This window comes from Hypanus sabinus, chromosome 3 (genome assembly GCF_030144855.1).
Source record: "Hypanus sabinus isolate sHypSab1 chromosome 3, sHypSab1.hap1, whole genome shotgun sequence".
Lineage (NCBI taxonomy): Eukaryota > Metazoa > Chordata > Chondrichthyes > Myliobatiformes > Dasyatidae > Hypanus > Hypanus sabinus.
In genome coordinates this window covers 25,571,961-25,591,249 of record NC_082708.1, presented here as the reverse complement: position 1 = coordinate 25,591,249, position 19,289 = coordinate 25,571,961, and the positions used below count along the sequence as shown (strand labels likewise).

Below are 19,289 nucleotides of genomic sequence, written 5' to 3'. Positions count from 1 at the left end.
TTTAAATGACAATACCAAACCTGCCTCTACCACTTCTACTGGAAACTCATTCCACACAGCTACCACTCTCTGAGTAAAGAAATTCCCCCTCGTGTTTCCCTTAAACTTTTGCCCCCTAACTCTCATGTCCTCTTGTTGAATCTCCCCTACTCTCAATGGAAAAAGCCTATCCACATCAACTCTATCTATCTATCCCCCTCATCATTTTAAATACCTCTATCAAGGTATAAGATAAAACTAATTTTACTTATCCTTCTCTACCCTGTGCTAAACCCAAATTATTTTCTGCCCATATTGTTGAGGGCCCAGATACCAGCTGTGCTGAAATGAACAGAAATTGGAGCAAATTACATACACACCTCCAGCTGGCAGTTCCTGGGAATTGGAGCCATACAGTACCTAGCTGTATAACCTCATGTCTTTCCAGATTCCTGACCGTCCCCCCCACCTTCATCACCAAACTCCTAATTTTCTGCGACCTCCACCGATCCTCTCTTTCACTGTTAATCCGATATAAACTCCACTGAGCTTTCTCCAGCATGTCAGCCCCCAATGAGTTAGCAAGATGGAGCAGGAGGCAGGAGAGGCAAAGTAGTGTAACTGAGCAGCACGATAGCGTAGAGGTTAGCGCACTGCTTTACAGTGCGAGCTGTAAGATCACGGTTCAAATCCCACCCGCTGTCTGTAAGTAGTTTGCATGCTCTTCCCGTGACCGCAAGAGTTTTCTCTGGGTGCCGTGGTTTCCTCCCACATTCCATATGGGTTAGAGTTGGTGAGTTGTGGGCAAGCTACGTCAGCACTGGAAGCATGGCGACACTTGTGGGCGGCCGAGGACAATCCTCGCTGAAACAATCGACACATTTCACTGTATATTTCGATGTACATATGATAATAAAGATCACCGTAATATTAACTTTAATAACAAAAAGTGGATGGACATCCAGAAGCACATTTCTTTAATCCCATTCTCCAAACTGTGTGCTGAAAATATGCGAAACCCACAGCTAAAAGTGAGGGTCCATTGCTTGTGGATCATCGAGATTTAATCAAATGAAATCTTTGTTCAACTAGTCAGCTGTGCAGTTTTGCATCAACTTTTTCCCGAATTGGGGAAATCTTTTTGAAAGTGTAATCTCAAATGATAGGCCCGCCATGAATGAGTAGCAGGATTAAGTCACCTTAGGCTTGAATCTTTCCTTTATTTCCAGGAATCGCTGGTGAAATCTTTCTAAGCAGTCTTTCAAATACAATATACATGTATTGCTGTTTAAATAAAACCAAACCTGGGTGAAGTACCCCAGTGCTTATTTTAGCTACGCCCAGCTCACTGTAACTAACAGAGATAAAGTATTTGCATGTGAAACATGCAGGAGGTATTACATTAGATTTATTTGTCACACGTACATTGGAACATATAGAAAAATGCATTTTACACATCAAATCAGATTAGGGAGGATTGTTATGGATTGTTATTGTTATGTTTCACCATGTTTCCAGCCCACAACTCACTAACCCTAACTTGGAATTCATGAGGAGACCAGAGCACATGGAGGAAACTCACGCGTTCACTTACAAACTCCTGTTAGATAGTGGCAAGAATTGAACCCTGTAGCTTACTAACAATCAAAGATCTCCCTATTTTTCGTTTATTTCGGGGTACTAGACAAGGCTGTCCTCTTAGTCCATTATTATTTGATATTACTTTCGAACCCTTGGCAATTGCTATCAGAGAATCACAGAACACTTTTGGCATTAATCGTGGGACAGATATACATAAGTTATCATTATATGCAGATGATTTATTATTATTTATTTCTGATCCTGAGAATTCCATTCCTGCTGTTTTATCATTGTTGGCTCAATTTAGTGATTTTTCCGGGTATAAATTAAATCTTAATAAGAGTGAATTGTTTCCTTTAAATAGACAGGTTCCAATTTATGGAAATTTACCTTTTAAATTAGTTAATGACTCTTATTTACTTAGGGATTAAAATCACAAAGAACTATAAAGACTTATTTAAGGTTAATTTTTTACACTTAATTGATCAAATTAAATGTTTGCTTACTAAGTGGTCACCACTATCTTTATTTCTGATAGGTCGGATTAATGCTATTAAGATGGTTATTTTACCCAAGTTTTTATATATATTTCAAGCGGTGCCAATTTTTATTCCGAAATCTTGATTTTCCAGTTTCGATTTTATATATGTTGAGAGGATCGGAGTTGATGACACTGATGATTTTGTATTTTTGTGAGATATTATAAACAGCCCTTTTTTTCTATTTTTTCTTTTTCGCTTTTTTCTTCTTTGTTTTTTTTCCTTATTAGTTATTAGATTATTAGATTAGTTTTTTTCACATAATTTTCTTTTTCTTTTTTCTGTTTTTTTTTCATTTATATTATGATATACCTAGGTTTGCCTTGTTTATTTGTATATTGTATCGTCCATGATTTGGAAATACTCATTTATACTGTAATCATTGCTTATGTATTCTTTCATGTTCAGTTGAAATGTGTATGTTTGTAATCCCATTATCTATGTATCAATTTTATTTTGTTGATATTAATAACAATAATAAAAAGATTGAAAAAGAAAGAATTGAACCCTGATCTTACAGACGGTACTGTAAAGCATTGGGCTAACTGCTATGTTACCATGCCAATGTCTATGCTAAAACCCTGGAACTAAAGCCAAGATCAGGTCCCCCATGATCTCTTTGAGAGAAAGGCTGGAGTTAAGACTCCAAATGGTCTTCTTCTGTTCCTGTTTCTTGTGGCTCCCTATGCTTCCAGCGACAGGGAGATGCATATTTTTCAGTGCAATTTAACTGAGGTTGGCTCATCTTCCTTCAGTCTTTTTCATTACTAATCACCCTTGAGTGGGAAGTTCAATCACAATAGTTACTCATTTCTTTTAAACGTGTTACTCACCAGTTGGTATCATGACTTGCTGCATCATTGTCTTTTTTTAAAAATGTAAATGTGTCTCAGTTCCCAGTTTCAGGACCAGTGCCAGGTGAAGGGAAAAAGTCAATCACGTGCCCTTTCTGGATCTACAAGTCACAATTAAAGAAAGACATAGGATTGATTTGCCCAACAAGGATACCATGTAGTTGAAGTGAATCACTGGAGGAGGTAGAGTGATAAGCCACCAACCATTGACACAACATAGAAGACTATAGCACAATGAAAGCCTGGGATAGGGACATATCTGAATTGGGGCAAGACTTAGACTGGGATGCGATTTGGGATAATGCTACCGATGCTTCAAAAAACCCAAATCATTCATAAATACACTTAAAATTTTGTCATAGAGTATATCTAACACCAAGAATTAGACATCTGGAGGGACTAGTTCCTGACCCATATTGCTCATTTTGTCCCCACAGAACCATTCGCTCTTTTATACATGTTGTATGGGAATGTCCAGGGGATTTTGGTTTGTGGGGGAAGATTATCAGTACTCCTACAGAACTAACGGGGGTACATTACCAATGGACCCCACTGTACATCTTCTAAATGATGACTCCCACCTTCCCCTTACAGAAAAAAACAGGCAAAATCTGGCTGGCAGGCTTGACTGCAGCTAAGAAGATTGTAGTCCAGCATTGGAAACCTCTTCATGATAATTCAAGTACTCACTGGCTTCAAAGCTTTTTGGACATTTCTTATCTGGAATTATCATTAGCAAGAGTAAATGATGCACAACCAAACACAATCGTAATGTGGACACATTTGATATCTAACTTAAAAGATCTTCTGTTAAAATAGGAATGCTCTGTCTGTGTATGCACTACTATTCAGTTGGTTGGTGGAGTGGAGAGGGGTGGAGATGAGGGTTGGGGGGTGGCTGGGTTAAACAGTCAAAATGTAATCGGCAACTGTTTGTATTGAATGTAATTTGTTGGTGTTGCAATTAAAATTAGTGATAAAAAAAAGACTACAGCACAGTACAGGCTCTTCAGCCCACAATATTGTGCTGACATTTTAACCTACTCCAAGATCCATCTAACCCTTCCCTCCCACATTGCCCTCCATTTTTCCCTTATCCACATATGCCTATCTAAGAGCCCTTTAAATATCCCAATTGTATCAGCCTCTACCACCACCCCTGTCAGGGGTGTGTAAAATAACTTAACTTTGACACCACCCCTCCCTATACTCTCCTCCAATCACTTTAAAATTTCAATTTAGTCATTTCAGAATCAAAATCGTAATCAGAATTCGGTTTATTATAACTGACAGGTGTTGGGAAATTAGTTGTTTGCAGCAGCAGCCCAGTGCGATGCATAAAATATATTATAAATTTCAATAATAAATATATCAAAAATTAAATAGGAGGTGCAAAAATAGTGATGTAGAGTACAGGGATTCAGAAATCCGATGTTCCGAGCACATAGAGAGTGTGCCCTCAGTTTCCTGTACCTCATCTCTGATGGAAGTTGTAGCAGCAAAGCCAATCCAAAAATCAAAACAAAACAATTGCTGCTGGAATTGTTATACTTCATGATAGGCCCTCAGCTCTGATGAAATGATTGAAATGAGAATTGAATTCCTTATTTCGAGTCATAGAGTCATAGTCAGAGAATAGTACAGCAGAGAAACAGGCCCTTTAGCCCATCTAGTGCCAGCTGAACCATTTAAATTGTCTAGTAGTCCCATCAACCTGCACCAGGACCATAGCCCTCCATATCCCTACCATCCATGTACCTTTCCAAACTTATCTTCAATGTTGAGATTGAGCTTGCACGCACCACTTTTGCTGGAGGCTCGTTCCACACTCTCACAATCCTCTGAGTGAAGAAGTTTCCCCTCATGTTCCCCTTAAGTTTTTGCCTTTCACTCTTAACCCATGACTTTTGGTTGTAGTCACACCCAACCTCAGTGGAAAAAGCTAGCTTGCATTTACCTTATCTATACCCCTCATAATTTTGTAAACCTCTATAAAATCTCCTCTCGATCTTCTAAAATCCCACCCTATTCAATCTTTCCTTATAACTCAAGTTCTCCAGACCCTGCAACATCCTTGTAAATTTTTTCTGTACTCTTTCAAACTTATTTACATCTTTCCTGAAGGTAGATGACCAAAATTGCACATAACTCTCCAAATTAGGGCTCACCAAAGTCTTATACAACTTCAACGTAACATCATATCTGCTGTACTCAGTACTTCAATTTATGAAGGCCAATGTGCCAAAAGCTTTCTTTACTTCCCTATCTACCTGTGATGCCACTTTCAATGGATTATGGATCTGTATCCCCAGATCCCTTTGTTCCACCACACTCCTCGGTGCCCTACTGTGGCCCTACCGAAGTGCAAAACCTCTGCATTAAAATCCATCTGCCATTTTTCAGCCCATTCTTCCAGCTGGTTCAGATCCTGCTGCAAGCCGTGATAGCTTTCCTTCCTGTCCACTACACTCCCCAAACTTGGTGTCATCTGCAAATTTACTGATCCAGTTAAGCACAATATCATCCTGATCATTGATATAGATGAAAAACAGCAATTGACCCAGCACTGATCCCTGCAGTATGCCACTAGCCACAGGCCTCCAGTCAGAGAGGCAACCATCTACTACCCCTCTCTGGTGTTCCCCACAAAGCCAATGTCTAGTCCAATTTACTACCTCATCTTGAATGCTGAGCGACTGAACCTTCCAGACCGACTTCGCATGCAGGACCTTGTCAAATGCCTGATAAAGTCCATGTAGACAACATCCACTGCCTTGCCTTCATCCACTTTCCTGGTAACTTACTTGAAAAAAATCTAAGATTGATTAGACATGAACTGCCATGCACAGAGCCATACAAACTATCCTTAATCAGTCCCTGTCTATCCAAATACATATAGATCTGGTCCCGCAGAAAGCCTTCCCGGTACTAGTGTCAGGCTCACCAGCCTATAATTTACTGGACATGAGGAAATCTGCAGTTGCTGGAAATTCAAACAACACACACAAAATGCTGGCAGAACGCAGCAGGCCAGGCAGCATCAATAGGAGAGAGAGAGAAAATGTGGCTGGTGGGGGGAATCCCATTAGAAATGATGTAAGTTGGGGTTCAATTCTTGCCATGTGCTTATAAGGCAACCCCTTATTTCCAGGCATCAGTCTGGTGAAACCATTGAGCAACCTCAAATATATCAAGGATCAACTTTATTCTCCATCTAGAGTACATGTACATGTATTCAGAATTTGCTGTGATGCGCTGGTGCGACATGCAAATTTAAAAAAATCATTCAACAATTATAAACAATAAAGAATTATATGAAATATAAAGTTGAAGGTTAAAGTAAGGATTTGGAGTAAAAAGCACATACAGACTTAAATCCCAGCATGTATTTACAATGTAAACTCTGCTATACAAGTGGTAATAGATAGAGGGGAGTGGGGATGTCAAATTAGAATGGTTGATCAGATTAGCTGCCCGAGGGAAAAAACGTCTAAAGTGGTGTAAGGATTTTGTTTTAATAGCCCTATAGCTTTTGGAAAAGGTGGTTTGGAGGGTGGGTAGTGATCACAATGATATTTCCTGTCCATTTCTTTATCCAGGACATAAACAAAGTCCTGCAGTGATGGTAGACTGTAGCCAATGACCTGTTCTGTTGACCTGACAGATCTCTGTAGTTTTTGTTTATTGTAACATATATAAAACATTCTTCTTTAATTAAAACCAAAATTGGCTGAAATACCCCTGGTCTTACCTCACCAACACCCTGGAAAACAGCATCAAAGGTACATTTTCATCAGGGAGCCAAAAGAGAAGGGAAGCTTGCAGGGAGGTGGAACTAAGGCCAAGATCAGATGCCCTGTGATCTCAGTGATAAATACACGAAGGTTAAAATACCAAAAAGACTTCTCCTGTCCTACATCTTACCTCTCCCGATGCTTCAGGTGATTGGAGATCCATGTTTTTCAGTACACTTTAACTGGGATATATTCGCCTTCTTGGGTCTGAGGATTTTGACATATCCTGTTTTATTGTGCTTCAGGGGAGTAGCGGTTAGCATATCGCTTTACAGCGCTGGCTGTAAGATTGGGATTCAATTCCAGCAGATCTCGGTAAGGAGTTTGCACGTCCTCTCCATTACTGTGTGGCTGTCCTCTGGATATGCCAGTTCCCTCGTACGTTCCAAAAAGACCTACAATTTGGGTTCCTTAGTTGTGGGAGTGCTATGTTAGTGCCAGAAGCAGGGCGATGCTTGCTAATTGCTCATCACAATCCTTGCTGCTTTGATTTGACACAAATGGCGTATTTCACTGTACGCTTTGATGTACATGTGACAATTTGGATTTCCTGCTATTTCTTAGCTTTGAGAGAATCAAGTTCCACTGGCTTTCTGTTAAAAACAATAAATCACCAACACTGACTATAATGTCCTCTTAAACAATGATGTGTTGCCTATTGCATATTTAAATAGAACATACTCAACAGGTTATGCAGCATCTGTGGGGACAGAAAGAGAACTAACCTTTCAGTTTCCAGGACCCTTCCAGAGGCCACTTTTCCAGGTCTAATGAATGGTCATTGGCCCAAAACATCAAAATCAAAGTCAAAGTAAACTTATTATCGAAGTATGTACATACTACCATATACTATCTTGAGATTCATTTACTTGCAGGCATTTACAGGAAATATAATACAAGTTAAGAAAAACCACACATAAACAATTTTGAAAGACTGACTAAAAACTTGCAAAAGAAGACAAATTTTGCAAATTAAACAAACAAGTAAATAGATAAAATTGAAAAAAATATATTTGTAGAGTCTTTGAAAGTGAGACTGTGGGTTATGAAATCAATCTTTCAAAATTGTTTGGTGATTATGTGGTGAGTGAGTGAAGTTATCCACGCCGTTTCAGGAGCCTGATGGTTACAGGTTAGTAACTGTTTCTGAACCTCATGGTGAGGGTCCTAAGACTTCTGTACCTCTTGTCTGATGCTAGCAGTGAGAAGAGAGCACGTCCTGGGTGGTAGGGGTCTTAAATGATGGATGCTTCTCCCTGGTGGCAATGCTCCATGTAAATGTACTCAATGGTGGGGAGGACTTTGCCTGTGATAGACTGGGCTGTATCCACCATTTTCTGTAGTCTTTTCCATTCCTGGGCATTGGTGTTTCCATACCAGGTTGTGATGCAGCCAGTCTGGATATTCTCCAACATGCATCTATAGAAATTTTTCAAAGTTTTAGGTGACATGCCAAATCTATCAAATTTCTATGGGAGTTAAGGTGTTGCTGTGGGTCTTTGTGATGGTACTGATGTGCAATCCTTGGACATTGACTCTCTTTCTCCCTCCGAGGATGACCTGCTGGGGATTTGCAGAACTCTCTGCGTTAATTTCAAGTTGTCATTATTCACCTGCTATGGTGTTTTTCTTTATACGTGGGTGGGAAGGAGCTGTTATCCTGTTCTCCTGATCCAATGAAATTGGTCAGATGGGCATTTCTTGACTAACTGAGAAAGGGTCTTGGAAACAGCAGTGGCAGATGGTGATAGAACAGGATATCACAGACTATCTTAAGATGATATTAACTGTATGGCTGCCCTATAACTACTGGCTTGGTAGGGTTGAAATCTTCTTGCTTCTCAGTTGATTTAAATATCCCGAGATTTTTGTAGTGGGCTTTGTTTCTGAGGACAAATTGTCAGGACACAGGTCATTGACTGGAGTACTATGGAGAAGTGTGATAGTCATCGATTGGAGTACTGCACAGACACAGGTATTCCTGTGCAAGTCCAGTGAAGAGCTCTAAAAACCCAGTCTCCATAAAAGAGGGGTACCGCCTAGCGGAGTGGTCATTGTGGGAGCGGTCATCGATGGAGTGGTCTAAGTCAGAGTGGTAAGGCTTTGGCTCAACAGGCAGAGGCGAGGTAAGTAGGTAAGCTCATTCCTTATTTCTTATTTATTTTTTTCTTACCGAACTTTTGACAGAATAGGGGGTATGTCTACAGGGTCAGTGTTCTGTTCTGGGAGTCAGATATGGAATTTCCAGGAGTCTACACCAGGTGCATCGAGATGCAGCTCTTTAGGGACCATGTTAGGGAACTGGAGCTGCAGCTTGATGACCTTTGGCTTGTTAAGGAAAGTGAAGAGGTGATAGACAGCAGCTATACGGAGGTAGTCACCCTAAGGCTACAGGAGACAGATAAATGGGTGACTGTCAGGAAATGGATGGCAGCACATCAGACAGCGGAAAGCGTGCCTGTGGCTGTCGCTCTCAACAGTAAGTACTCCATTTTGAGTACTGTCACAATTGCATTGGAGGACTTCAATATGAAAGGGGATTGGGAAAATTCAATTTGAACTTCAGGGAGCGCGAAGCGCAGAATCAAATATCGCTGTGATGATTGAACACTCTAGTATCAATTGTTTGGTGATAATAAAGTAAAGTAAAATCAGGCTGGTGTCAGATTGCGAGAGAGGGAATTTGTTGAATGCCTAGGAGATGGATTTTTAGAACAGCTTGTGTTTGAGCCTACTCAGAACTAGAGGGCATAGCCTCAAAATTGAGGAGGAACTTTTAGAACAGAGGTAAGGAAGAATTTTTTTTAGCCAGAGTCTTGTGAATTTGTGGAATGCTCTGCCACAGACTGCGGTGGAGGCTAAGTCTGTGGGTATATTTAAGGCGGAAGTTGATAATTCCCTGATCGGGCAGGGCACCAAAGGATATGGTGAGAAGGCAGGTATGCAGAATGGGATCTGGGATTAGCCATGATGGAATGATGGAGCAGACTCGATGGCTTAGTTCTGCTTCTATGTCTGATGGTAATCAACACAATAACAATGATGGGTATAGCATCTATGCCTTGTTTAATATGTTCCCTACAAGAGCACCCAGACTGAAAGTTCTGCTCGGGCTCCTGCTTTCTCTGGTGTTCGGAAACAGTCACAATAAATAGCAACACACACAAAATGGTGGAGGAACTCAACAGGTCAGGCAGCATCTCGGAGGGAAATGAAATGTTGACTTTCCGGGCTGAGTCATTTCATCAGTGTGGTGAACTACATATACCTGTCTGGACACGCCCCCTGCTGACTGCTCCTGTGGCTCCTCCCACAAACCCCTGTATAAAGGCGATTGAGGCCTGAACCCTGCCCTCAGTCTCCAGGATGTATTGTGGTGGTAGATGGCTGCTTGTTCTTTCTTCCAGTCAATATTTTAATATAAGTCAAGCTTTTATTGAAAGCTTCTATCTCGCCTCACATCTCCAAGATCAGTTCCTCTAACATTTTGTAAGCGTTGCTCAAGATTTTCAACAGTTGCAGAATCTCCCGTGGTCACAATGAATTGGAAAGCGAACGAACTTATTCAAACGCGATACAACACACGTAAAATGCTAAAGATACTCAGCAGGACTTAATGAAGGGTCTTGGCCCAAAACGTCAGTTATTTCCTCTTTTCCATAGATGAGTTCTTCCAGCATTTTATGTGAATAAATTTATTTGGAGAAATAATCGGCAATACGGAACGATAGTTGTCCATCGAAGAACGCTGAGCAGCGAAAACTTTAAAACCGCCACTGTGTGAATCAAGATATTGCTGGTGATGGATTGACACCCAAGTTCACTAAAAAAAAAGTTGTCTAGGGGGCATCCTCACTTTAAGAAATCTTTAAATGCGTTTAATAGTTAAAGAACTTAAGAGTTAAAATGAAACAAAAACCGGAATGATGATTTAAATAAACATAGAAAACGTGGATATGAACATTGAACGAATTGGTAAAAAGGATGCCGCCCCAGTCCTGCATTGAATTTGAGTTAAAGATGAGATTGCAATGAAATACTGTACTGTTGAAAATTAAACACGGTCTGTTTCTCAGTTCCGATGGTTTGCCAAGGCAGGAAACTGCTGGATGAAATAAAAAATCTTGCTTAACGCAACAAATCAATGAAATTATCTTGAAGATTTAGAAAAATAACAGAAAGGCTCTGCAACAAGAAGCCAAATGAAGGTATACAAGTTCCAAAGATCTGTTCTGACATAATAAACCAGGCTTCGCTCTTTCTGAGTATCGACAAATCAGTTTATCAGATATCGCCCATTAAAGGTTTTGTGCGCTGATATTCTGATTCTATATCCGGAATTTAAAGCTGCGTTAATACATTAGTAACTATTTTACCGGTTGGAATATCCAGTCCGAACAGGGGAGTTCTTAAAGAACACGAAGAGAAATGTTACAGATTTTGCCTATTGGGGAGGGAGACAGCAAATGTTGCAAAAACAGAGCAAGTCCCTCGCAATGCGGCAATCCGATAGCCTCGACAGTGGAAACTGGAATAAAGGGAAAAAGAGAACCCAGGGGATTGCATAACAGGTAAGTAAAATTAAAGTATAGCAAAAACACGGAAAAATGCAATGGTAAAAAATACTTCTCTCTCCAAACACTCCAAATAATTTTAACACGTTGAGTGGTTATTCTAATGAGAAATTTAATTCTTTTCACCTGGTTAATTGTTGCTGTCCAGTCGTATCTCCTCTCTTATTGAATGCTGGCGAAGTGCGCACACAGCCCGTCGGCGTTTTCCCACTCCAGCGTCAGCAACTACATCTGTTTGTGGATGTCATGTAACTTCAGTCTTTTCGTGACAGGAAATAGCAACGGGTCGCTCCCAGAAGTGTAACTCCACCCATGAATATTTTACAAGATTTCACCCAGAGGCTACTTTCCAAAGTATCTGTATTCTTATGTAAACCGCTGAGATGAAGTTTTACAGAGTATAATTATGACCAGGCTTACAATTCGGCTTTTGATGCTCGAGTTCAAAGACTCCTGTTTAAGATTCAGATAGCAATTTTGCAAGTTCAATTGAATATAGCCACTCCTTTAGACCGTAAGATACAGGCGCAGAAGTAGGCCATTCGGCCTATCGAGTCTGCTCTGCCATTCCACCATGGGCTGATCCAATTCTTCCAGTCATCCTCCACTCCCCTACTTTCACCCCATACCCTTTGATGCCCTGGCTAATCAAGAACCTATCTATCTCTGCCTTAAATATACCCAGTGACTTGGCCTCCACAGCCACTGGTGGCAACAAATTCCATAGATTTACCACCCTCTGACTAATTTCTCTGCATCTCTGTTCTAAGTGGACGTCCTTCAATCCTGAAGTCGTGCCTTCTTGTCCTAGAATCCTGTACCATGGGAAATAAGTTTGCCATATCTAATCTGCTCAGGCCTTTTAACATTCGGAATGTTTCTATGAGATCCCCCCTCATTCTCCAGAACTCCAGGGAATAAGCCCAGGAGCTGCCAGATGTTCCTCAGACGGTAACCCTTTCACTCCTGGAATCATTCTTATCAATCTTCTCTGAACCCTCTCCAATGTCAATATATCCTTTCTAAAATAAGGAGCCCAAAACTGCACACAATACTCCAAGCAACACACACAAAATGCTGGTGGAACACAGCAGGCCAGGCAGCATCTATAAGGAGAAGCACTGTCGATGTTTCGGGCCGAGACCCGGATTTCCTCGGGTTTGTTTTTGAAATACACAATACTCCAAGTCTGGTCCCACAAGTGCATTACAGAACCTCAAAGTCACATCCCTGCTGTTATATTCTGTACCTCCAGAAATGAATGCCAACATTGTAATCGCCTTCTTCACAACCAACTCAACCTGGAGGTTAACCTTTAGGATATCTTGCTCAAGTCTCTTTGCATCTCTGCATTTTGAATTTTCTCCCCATCTAAATAATAGCCTGCCACTTTATTTCCTCGACCAAAGTGCATGACCATACACTTTCCAACATCATATTTCATTTTCTTTCCTTTCGGTTAGTCCTGACGAAGGGACTCGGTCCGAAATGTCGACATCGTTTCTCCCTATAGATGCTGCCCAGCCTGCTGTGTTGGCCTTCATTGCTAGAAGGATTGAATTCAAGAGCAGAGAGGTCATTCTGTGCAGTGATAAAAGAAGGCTAAGAACTGGATTGCATTGTAAAGAGGACCAGTAAAATAGCTTAGAGTGAAGGCCCAAGAAAAAGATCAGAGAACAACATAGGTGCAGGTTTCACTAGAGAGAGATCAAGAGATCAGTCCCAGCCCATGGATCAGTCATTAAAATGAACATCTTGCCCAGCGTTAATTTTATCAGCTCAAAGATCCCATTTGCGCCTCCAGCAGGTTATTGGTCAAAACTGGACTCCTTACTACGATGCTGTGTTTGGAATGGTAAACGACCCAATATAAAGTGGCCTGCTCTACAATTCAAAAAGTCGGATGGGGAATTGGCATGACCAAATTTTAAACTGTTTCACTGGGTATTTGTATTAAAAAAGTCTTAACTATTGGCTGGAGGAGGATGTTACGTCCGTAGCCCCCTCCTTTGTGAGAATCGCAAGATCACTGTTGGGTTGGGTCAAGGGACCCAGGAAAGGAGAATGAGACTTGTAAAATGCCTCGTTCTCCCGGCGATGTAAAGCTACGGGACATGGCCGTTGTCTCCGGAAGACCAAGTTGTGTATTGAGTACTGTACTATTCATTGAAGCCCCTCAGGGGATGACCAGAGTGGGCCGGTTGATGGATTGCAACATCCCAAACTGATTGACATCAGAGACCCCGTGAGGAAGTATTGATGCACCATCAATAACTCACACTGAGACGTAGGCGAGATATCGGCTTTTATTGACTGGAAGAAGGAACCAGGAGTGAGTGTCTATCATACAAGGTCTTGGAGACTGAGGCCGAGCTTCAGGCCGCAGGTCTCCTTTATACAGGGGCCTGTGGGAGGAGCCACAGGAGCAGTCAGCAGGGGCGTGTCCCGACAGGCACATAGTTCACCACAAGTATAAAAGAGGGTCTGGGGAACAACGCGTTCAGACGCTAGCGTGCGCGCTTTCCCTGGCCTGGGATTGGCAGCCTCACCACGGAAGAATAGCTTTAGCTAAAGGAGAGGCCACAAGTGAACGGCCACACCAACGGGACTCCTGGCGGATCGAAATCGTAAAGGTTGGAAAACCCGCAGCGGTAACTGTTCCCATTCTCTTCCTATTTCTCTCTCTCTCTCCAACAAAGTGCAATACAGTGACAACCAAAAGGCTGCAGCTTGCATGAACTGAGTGACTTTCATATTTCCATCGGACAATACATCAACCCCTAGACAACGATAGAGTTATTTCTTATTGGTTATTATTATACCCGCGCTTAGATTTAGTATTGACGGCGTATATTATCTGTATGTTTGCATTAATCTTCTTTGTGTGCCCTTTATCAATAAATACTTTTAATAGTAGTACCATCAGACTTCAATGGACCTCTCTATCTTTGCTGGTAAGTGATCAGTTACGGGAATTCGTAACAAGGATAAAGTTTCGTCATAGAAAAATATAGAACAAGAGCTAATAGCACCAATGAGGTTGAAGGACTTTCTCCTTATAGGTATGTCTACCAAAAAATGTGATTTGTATTACAGTCCAACATTAACCCATATGCTACAAGTGTTTAGAGCAGCAGAAAAACTCCTAAAATTTAAAAGTGTATGGTGCAAATTATCTCCATTATGGAATAATAATAATTTTCTATCTGGGGTGGGGGAACCATTCACTAACAGAACTTGGGAGGATAAAGGTATTACTACTCTTCAAGATATTAATGGGGCAAGTAGCTTTCAAGAACTGGTATCTTGATATAATATTGATAAACATTCTCTTGGTTCCCTGGGGGTCAGATTTAAAGGACCATCCCATCTTAAGTTGGATACAGAGTGCTCCAAGACAGATAGGTCATATATCTATGATAAATTAAACTGCCAGAAATATATGTCCACATCAGGAATGAAAGCCTGGGATAGGGACATATCTGAATTGGGATGAGACTTAAACTGGGATGCAATTTGGGATAATGCTGCCAGTGCTTTGAAAAACCAAATCATTGGTATATACATTTGAAATTTTGTCATAGAGCATATCTAACACCTAGAATTAGACATCAAATGGGATGGGTTCCTGACCCATATTGCTCATTTTGCCCCCTACAGAACCGTTGGCTCTTTTATACATATTGTATGGGAATGTCCAGGGGTTTTTGGTTTGTGGAGGAAGGTTATCAGTATTCCTACAGAACTAATGGGGGTACAATTACCAATGGACCCTGCTGTACATCTTCTAAATGATGACTCCCACCTTCCCCTTACAGAAAGAGCATGCAAAGTCTGGCTGGCAGGCTAAGAAGATTGTAGTCCAGCGTTGGAAACCTCCTCATGATATTTCATGTGCTCACTGGCTTCAGAGCTTTTTGGACATTTCTTACCTGGAATTATCATCAGCAAGAGTAAGTGATGCACGGCCAAACACAATTTTAAAGTGGACAAATTTGATATCTAACTTAAAAGATCTTCTGTTAAAGAGGGGAGGAGGGGTGGAGAGGGGGGAAGGATGAGGGATGAGGAAGAGCGGTGTTAAACAGTCAAAATGTAATCAGCAACTGGTTGTTTTGAATGTAATTTGTTGGTGTTGCAATAAAAATTAGTGATAAAAAAGAGAGATCAAGAAATTAGCTTTGTTTGTGACACATGCATTGAAAGATTGAAGCATACAGTAAAATGTGTCTGTAAAGGTTCTCGGTATATCAAGCAGTAGTAAATCACGGCAACTGAACTGGCTGTGTTCCATGGAACATCACCCAGTCATGTGTCTTCTTTGGTTGTCCATTGGAATCTGATGACGACATCCACTCCTTTAACGGTGAGAGCTTTGATGACTGTACAGTCCTATCCTGGACCCACAAGCTCTGTCACAGGTGGGACATGTATATGTGGTAGTGGTGGTAGTGATGGCAACCATGGCTGCATTTCTCCTGGCTCTCTTCTGCTGTCTTCTGGTTGTTCTTTCCATCTCCAGAATACGAACCCCATCCCCACACAGCTGTTGCCAAGTGTTACGGTCAGCAGCAACATCCTCCAGGTCCTCAGGTCTGATCTTGCATTTCCTTAAAGCATTCTTCATCTGATCCTTATAGCGCTTCTTTGGCCCTCCAGCTGAGCATCAACCATGATGTAGTTGGCCGTATAACACTCTGCGGGGTAGCCAACATGGGGGCATCCTTATCACGTGTCCCAGCCACTGCAGCTGACGCTGGGTGATCACAGCCTCAATACTCCTGCAGTTGGTCTTTACAAGTATAGGCATGTGTTTGATACCTGGGTCAAGATCAAAATCCATGAGATGCAAATCGTTCACGGAACACATCAATTTAGTGGATAATAACATCAAATTTACACAAGACGTTGAGAACAATTGCCTAACCTTTTTAGACTGTGCATTACTTATCGAAGAAAATGGGCACCTAGACATTGAAGTTTACAGGAAACCAACCCACACAGATCAGGTCCTACAGCTTGAGTCTCATCATCCATTAGAATATAAGTTGGGGGTTATCAGAACACTACATCACTGCACTGAGAATGTGCCCACTGTGGCGACCCATTTCCTAGCGTATCCGAACCGACTCACAATTAGATAGCCTACGGGGGTTTGCGAGCACAGAGCGTTGGAGCCTCCGCGCCATGGGGGGCCGGTTGAGGGAGGCTTAAAAGTGAGGCTGAAGTTTTCGAATAAAGTTTTTTCCTTCGACTGCAGTTACCGACTCCGTGTCGTAATTTTAGCGCTGCGTGTAGCACACCGCTACAATTGGTGACCCCGACGGTCCAAACGATTTTTGGACCAGAAATGACCGACGCCGCCTCTGTTCATGCGGTTTCGTTGAAACTGCCGGGTTTCTGGACACAGCAACCGAACCTATGGTTCCAGCAAGCCGAAGCCCAATTCCACGTTCGCCGGATCACCTCAGAAGACACCCGCTACTACTACGTGGTGAGCTCCCTCGACCAGGACACAGCGGCCCAGGTCGCGGAGTTTGTACAGACGGCAAGTACACGGAATTCAAAGCCCTGCTCCTCAGGACTTTCGGACTCTCACGGCGCGAGCGGGCTGCCCGTTTACTGCACCTGGATGGCTTGGGTGACAGACCTCCTTCAGCTTTAATGAATGAGATGTTGTCTCTCGCCGACGAACACACACCCTGCCTCATGTTTGAGCAGGCATTCCTGGAGCAGCTGCCCGAGGACATCCGCCTGCTGCTGTCCGACGCGGATTTCAGTGACCCCCCCGGAAGGTGGCAGCCCGGGCAGACTTGCTGTGGAACGCCAAAAAGGTGAGCGGGGCGTCCATCGCACGGATCTCCCAGCCCCGCTCCCGGCAGCAAACCAGTCCAGGCCCGGCCGCAGAGCCCGCCAACCCCCGGCCCAATGAACACTGGTGCTTCTACCACCAGCGGTGGGGTGCAGAAGCCCGCCGTTGTCGCCCGCCCTGCGAGTTCCCGGGAAACGCCAGGGCCAGCCGCCGCTGATGGCTACGGCGGCTGGCCATCGGGATAGCCTCCTGTATGTGTGGGATAGAAGGTCGGGACGCCGGTTTTTGGTCGATACTGGGGCTGAGATCAGCGTTTTACCTCCGACGAGTTACGACACCCGCAGCAGGGCACCGGGTCCCCCCCTGAGGGCCGTGAACGGCAGCACAGTAAGGACCTATGGCACCCGTCAGGTGCAGCTACAGTTCGGCTCCAGCCAGTTCACGTGGGACTTCACACTGGCCGCCATAGCCCAACCCTTCTGGGTGCGGATTTTTTGCGGGCTCACAGCCTGCTGGTCGACCTGCCCAGGAAGAGACTGGTACACGCCGAGACCTTTCAGACGTTCTCCCTGGGTGCAGCCCAGTTGCCAGCCCCTCACCTCGGCTCCATCACGCTGTCCGACAACGACTTCACCAGGGTCCTGGCGGAGTTCCCATCGGTTCTGGCACTGCAGTTCACAGCAGCCATGCCCAGGCACGGCGTACAACACCACATCCCGACCCAGGGACCACCCCTCCATGCCCGTGCTCGGCGGCTTCCCCCGGACAAGCTCCGACTGGCGAAGGAGGAGTTCCAGAGGATGGAGGAATTGGGGATCATCCGGCGGTCCGACAGCCCATGGGCTTCCCCCCTGCACATGGTGCCCAAAGCGACGGGGGGCTGGAGACCCTGCGGCGACTACCGCAGGCTGAACGAGGCTACCACACCGGACCGCTACCCTGTGCTGCACATTCAGGACTTTGCGGCAAACCTGCACGGCGCACGGATCTTCTCCAAGGTAGATCTCGTCCGGGGATACCATCAAATCCCGATGCATCCTGACGACGTCCCCAAAACGGCTCTCATCACCCCATTCGGCCTTTTTGAGTTCCTCCGCATGCCGTTCGGCCTGAAGAAAGCCGCACAGACGTTCCAGCGGTTAATGGACGCGGTGGGACGGGACCTGGACTTCGCGTTCATCTATTTGGATGACATCCTCATAGCCAGCGGCAGTCGTCAGGAGCATCTGTCCCACCTCCGTCAACTCTGCGCCCGACTGAGTGAGTACGGTCTTACAATCAACCCTGCCAAATGCCAGTTCGGACTCGATACCATTGACTTCCTGGGCCACAGAATTACTAAAGACAGGGCAACCCCTCTGCCCGCTAAGGTAGATGCGGTCCGCCACTTCCCCCGACCCACCTTCAGGAATTCGTAGGTATGGTCAATTTCTACCGCCGCTTCCTCCCTTCAGCTGCCCGGATCATGCGCCCCCTGTTCGCCCTGATGTCGGGTCTGGGCAAGAACATTACCTGGGACGAGGAGTCCGCCGCCGCTTTCGTTCAAACGAAGGAAGCTTTGGTGGACGCCGCAATGCTAGTACATCCCAGAATGGACGTCCCTACTGCCCTCACAGTGGATGCATCAAACACGGCAGTCGGTGGGGTGCTGGAGCAACTCATCGCAGGTCGCTGGCAACCCCTGGCGTTTTTCAGCAAACACCTGTGGCCACCCGAGCTCAGTACAGTGCTTTCGACCGGGAACTGTTGGCGCTCTACCTGGCAATCCGGCATTGCAGGTACTTCCTAGAAGGTCGGCCCTTCACCGCGTTCACGGACCACAAACCGCTTACCTTTGCGTTTACGAAAGCATCCGACCCCTGGTGGTCCCGCCAGCAACGCCACCTGTCCTACATCTCTGAATACACGACGGATGTCCGGCACGTCTCGGGTAAGGACAATGTCGTGGCGGATGCGCTCTCTCGCCCTACCGTTCATGCCCTTTCCCAAGGGGTAGACTTTGAGGCGCTGGCAGAGGCACAGCAGGCGGATGAGGAGATTCCGAGTTACAGGACCGCAGTCTCCGGTCTGCAGCTCCAGGACCTCCCCGTGGGCCCGGGTGAGAGGACCCTACTCTGTGACGTCGCCACCGGCCAGCCCCGTCCAGTCGTCCCGAC

The 19,289-nt window shown here is 44.1% G+C and overlaps 1 protein-coding gene across 4 annotated transcripts in view; it reads right to left on the bottom strand.

Annotated features, from left to right (window-relative positions):
• The window catches only part of LOC132391106 (inosine-uridine preferring nucleoside hydrolase-like), an 86,875-nt gene that overhangs the window by 19,943 nt on the left and 47,643 nt on the right, over positions 1–19,289 (bottom strand). For 2 of the 4 annotated variants that reach the window (XM_059963872.1, XM_059963873.1), the window contains exon 2: positions 2,933–3,054. In XM_059963872.1, coding sequence (XP_059819855.1) covers positions 2,933–2,960 — 28 coding nt within the window. In that variant the 5' untranslated portion in view covers positions 2,961–3,054. Of the gene's footprint in view, positions 1–2,932; positions 3,055–6,704; positions 7,419–11,447; positions 11,553–19,289 lie in introns of those variants that run through there. The other 2 variants (XM_059963871.1, XM_059963874.1) reach the window with 2 other exon arrangements.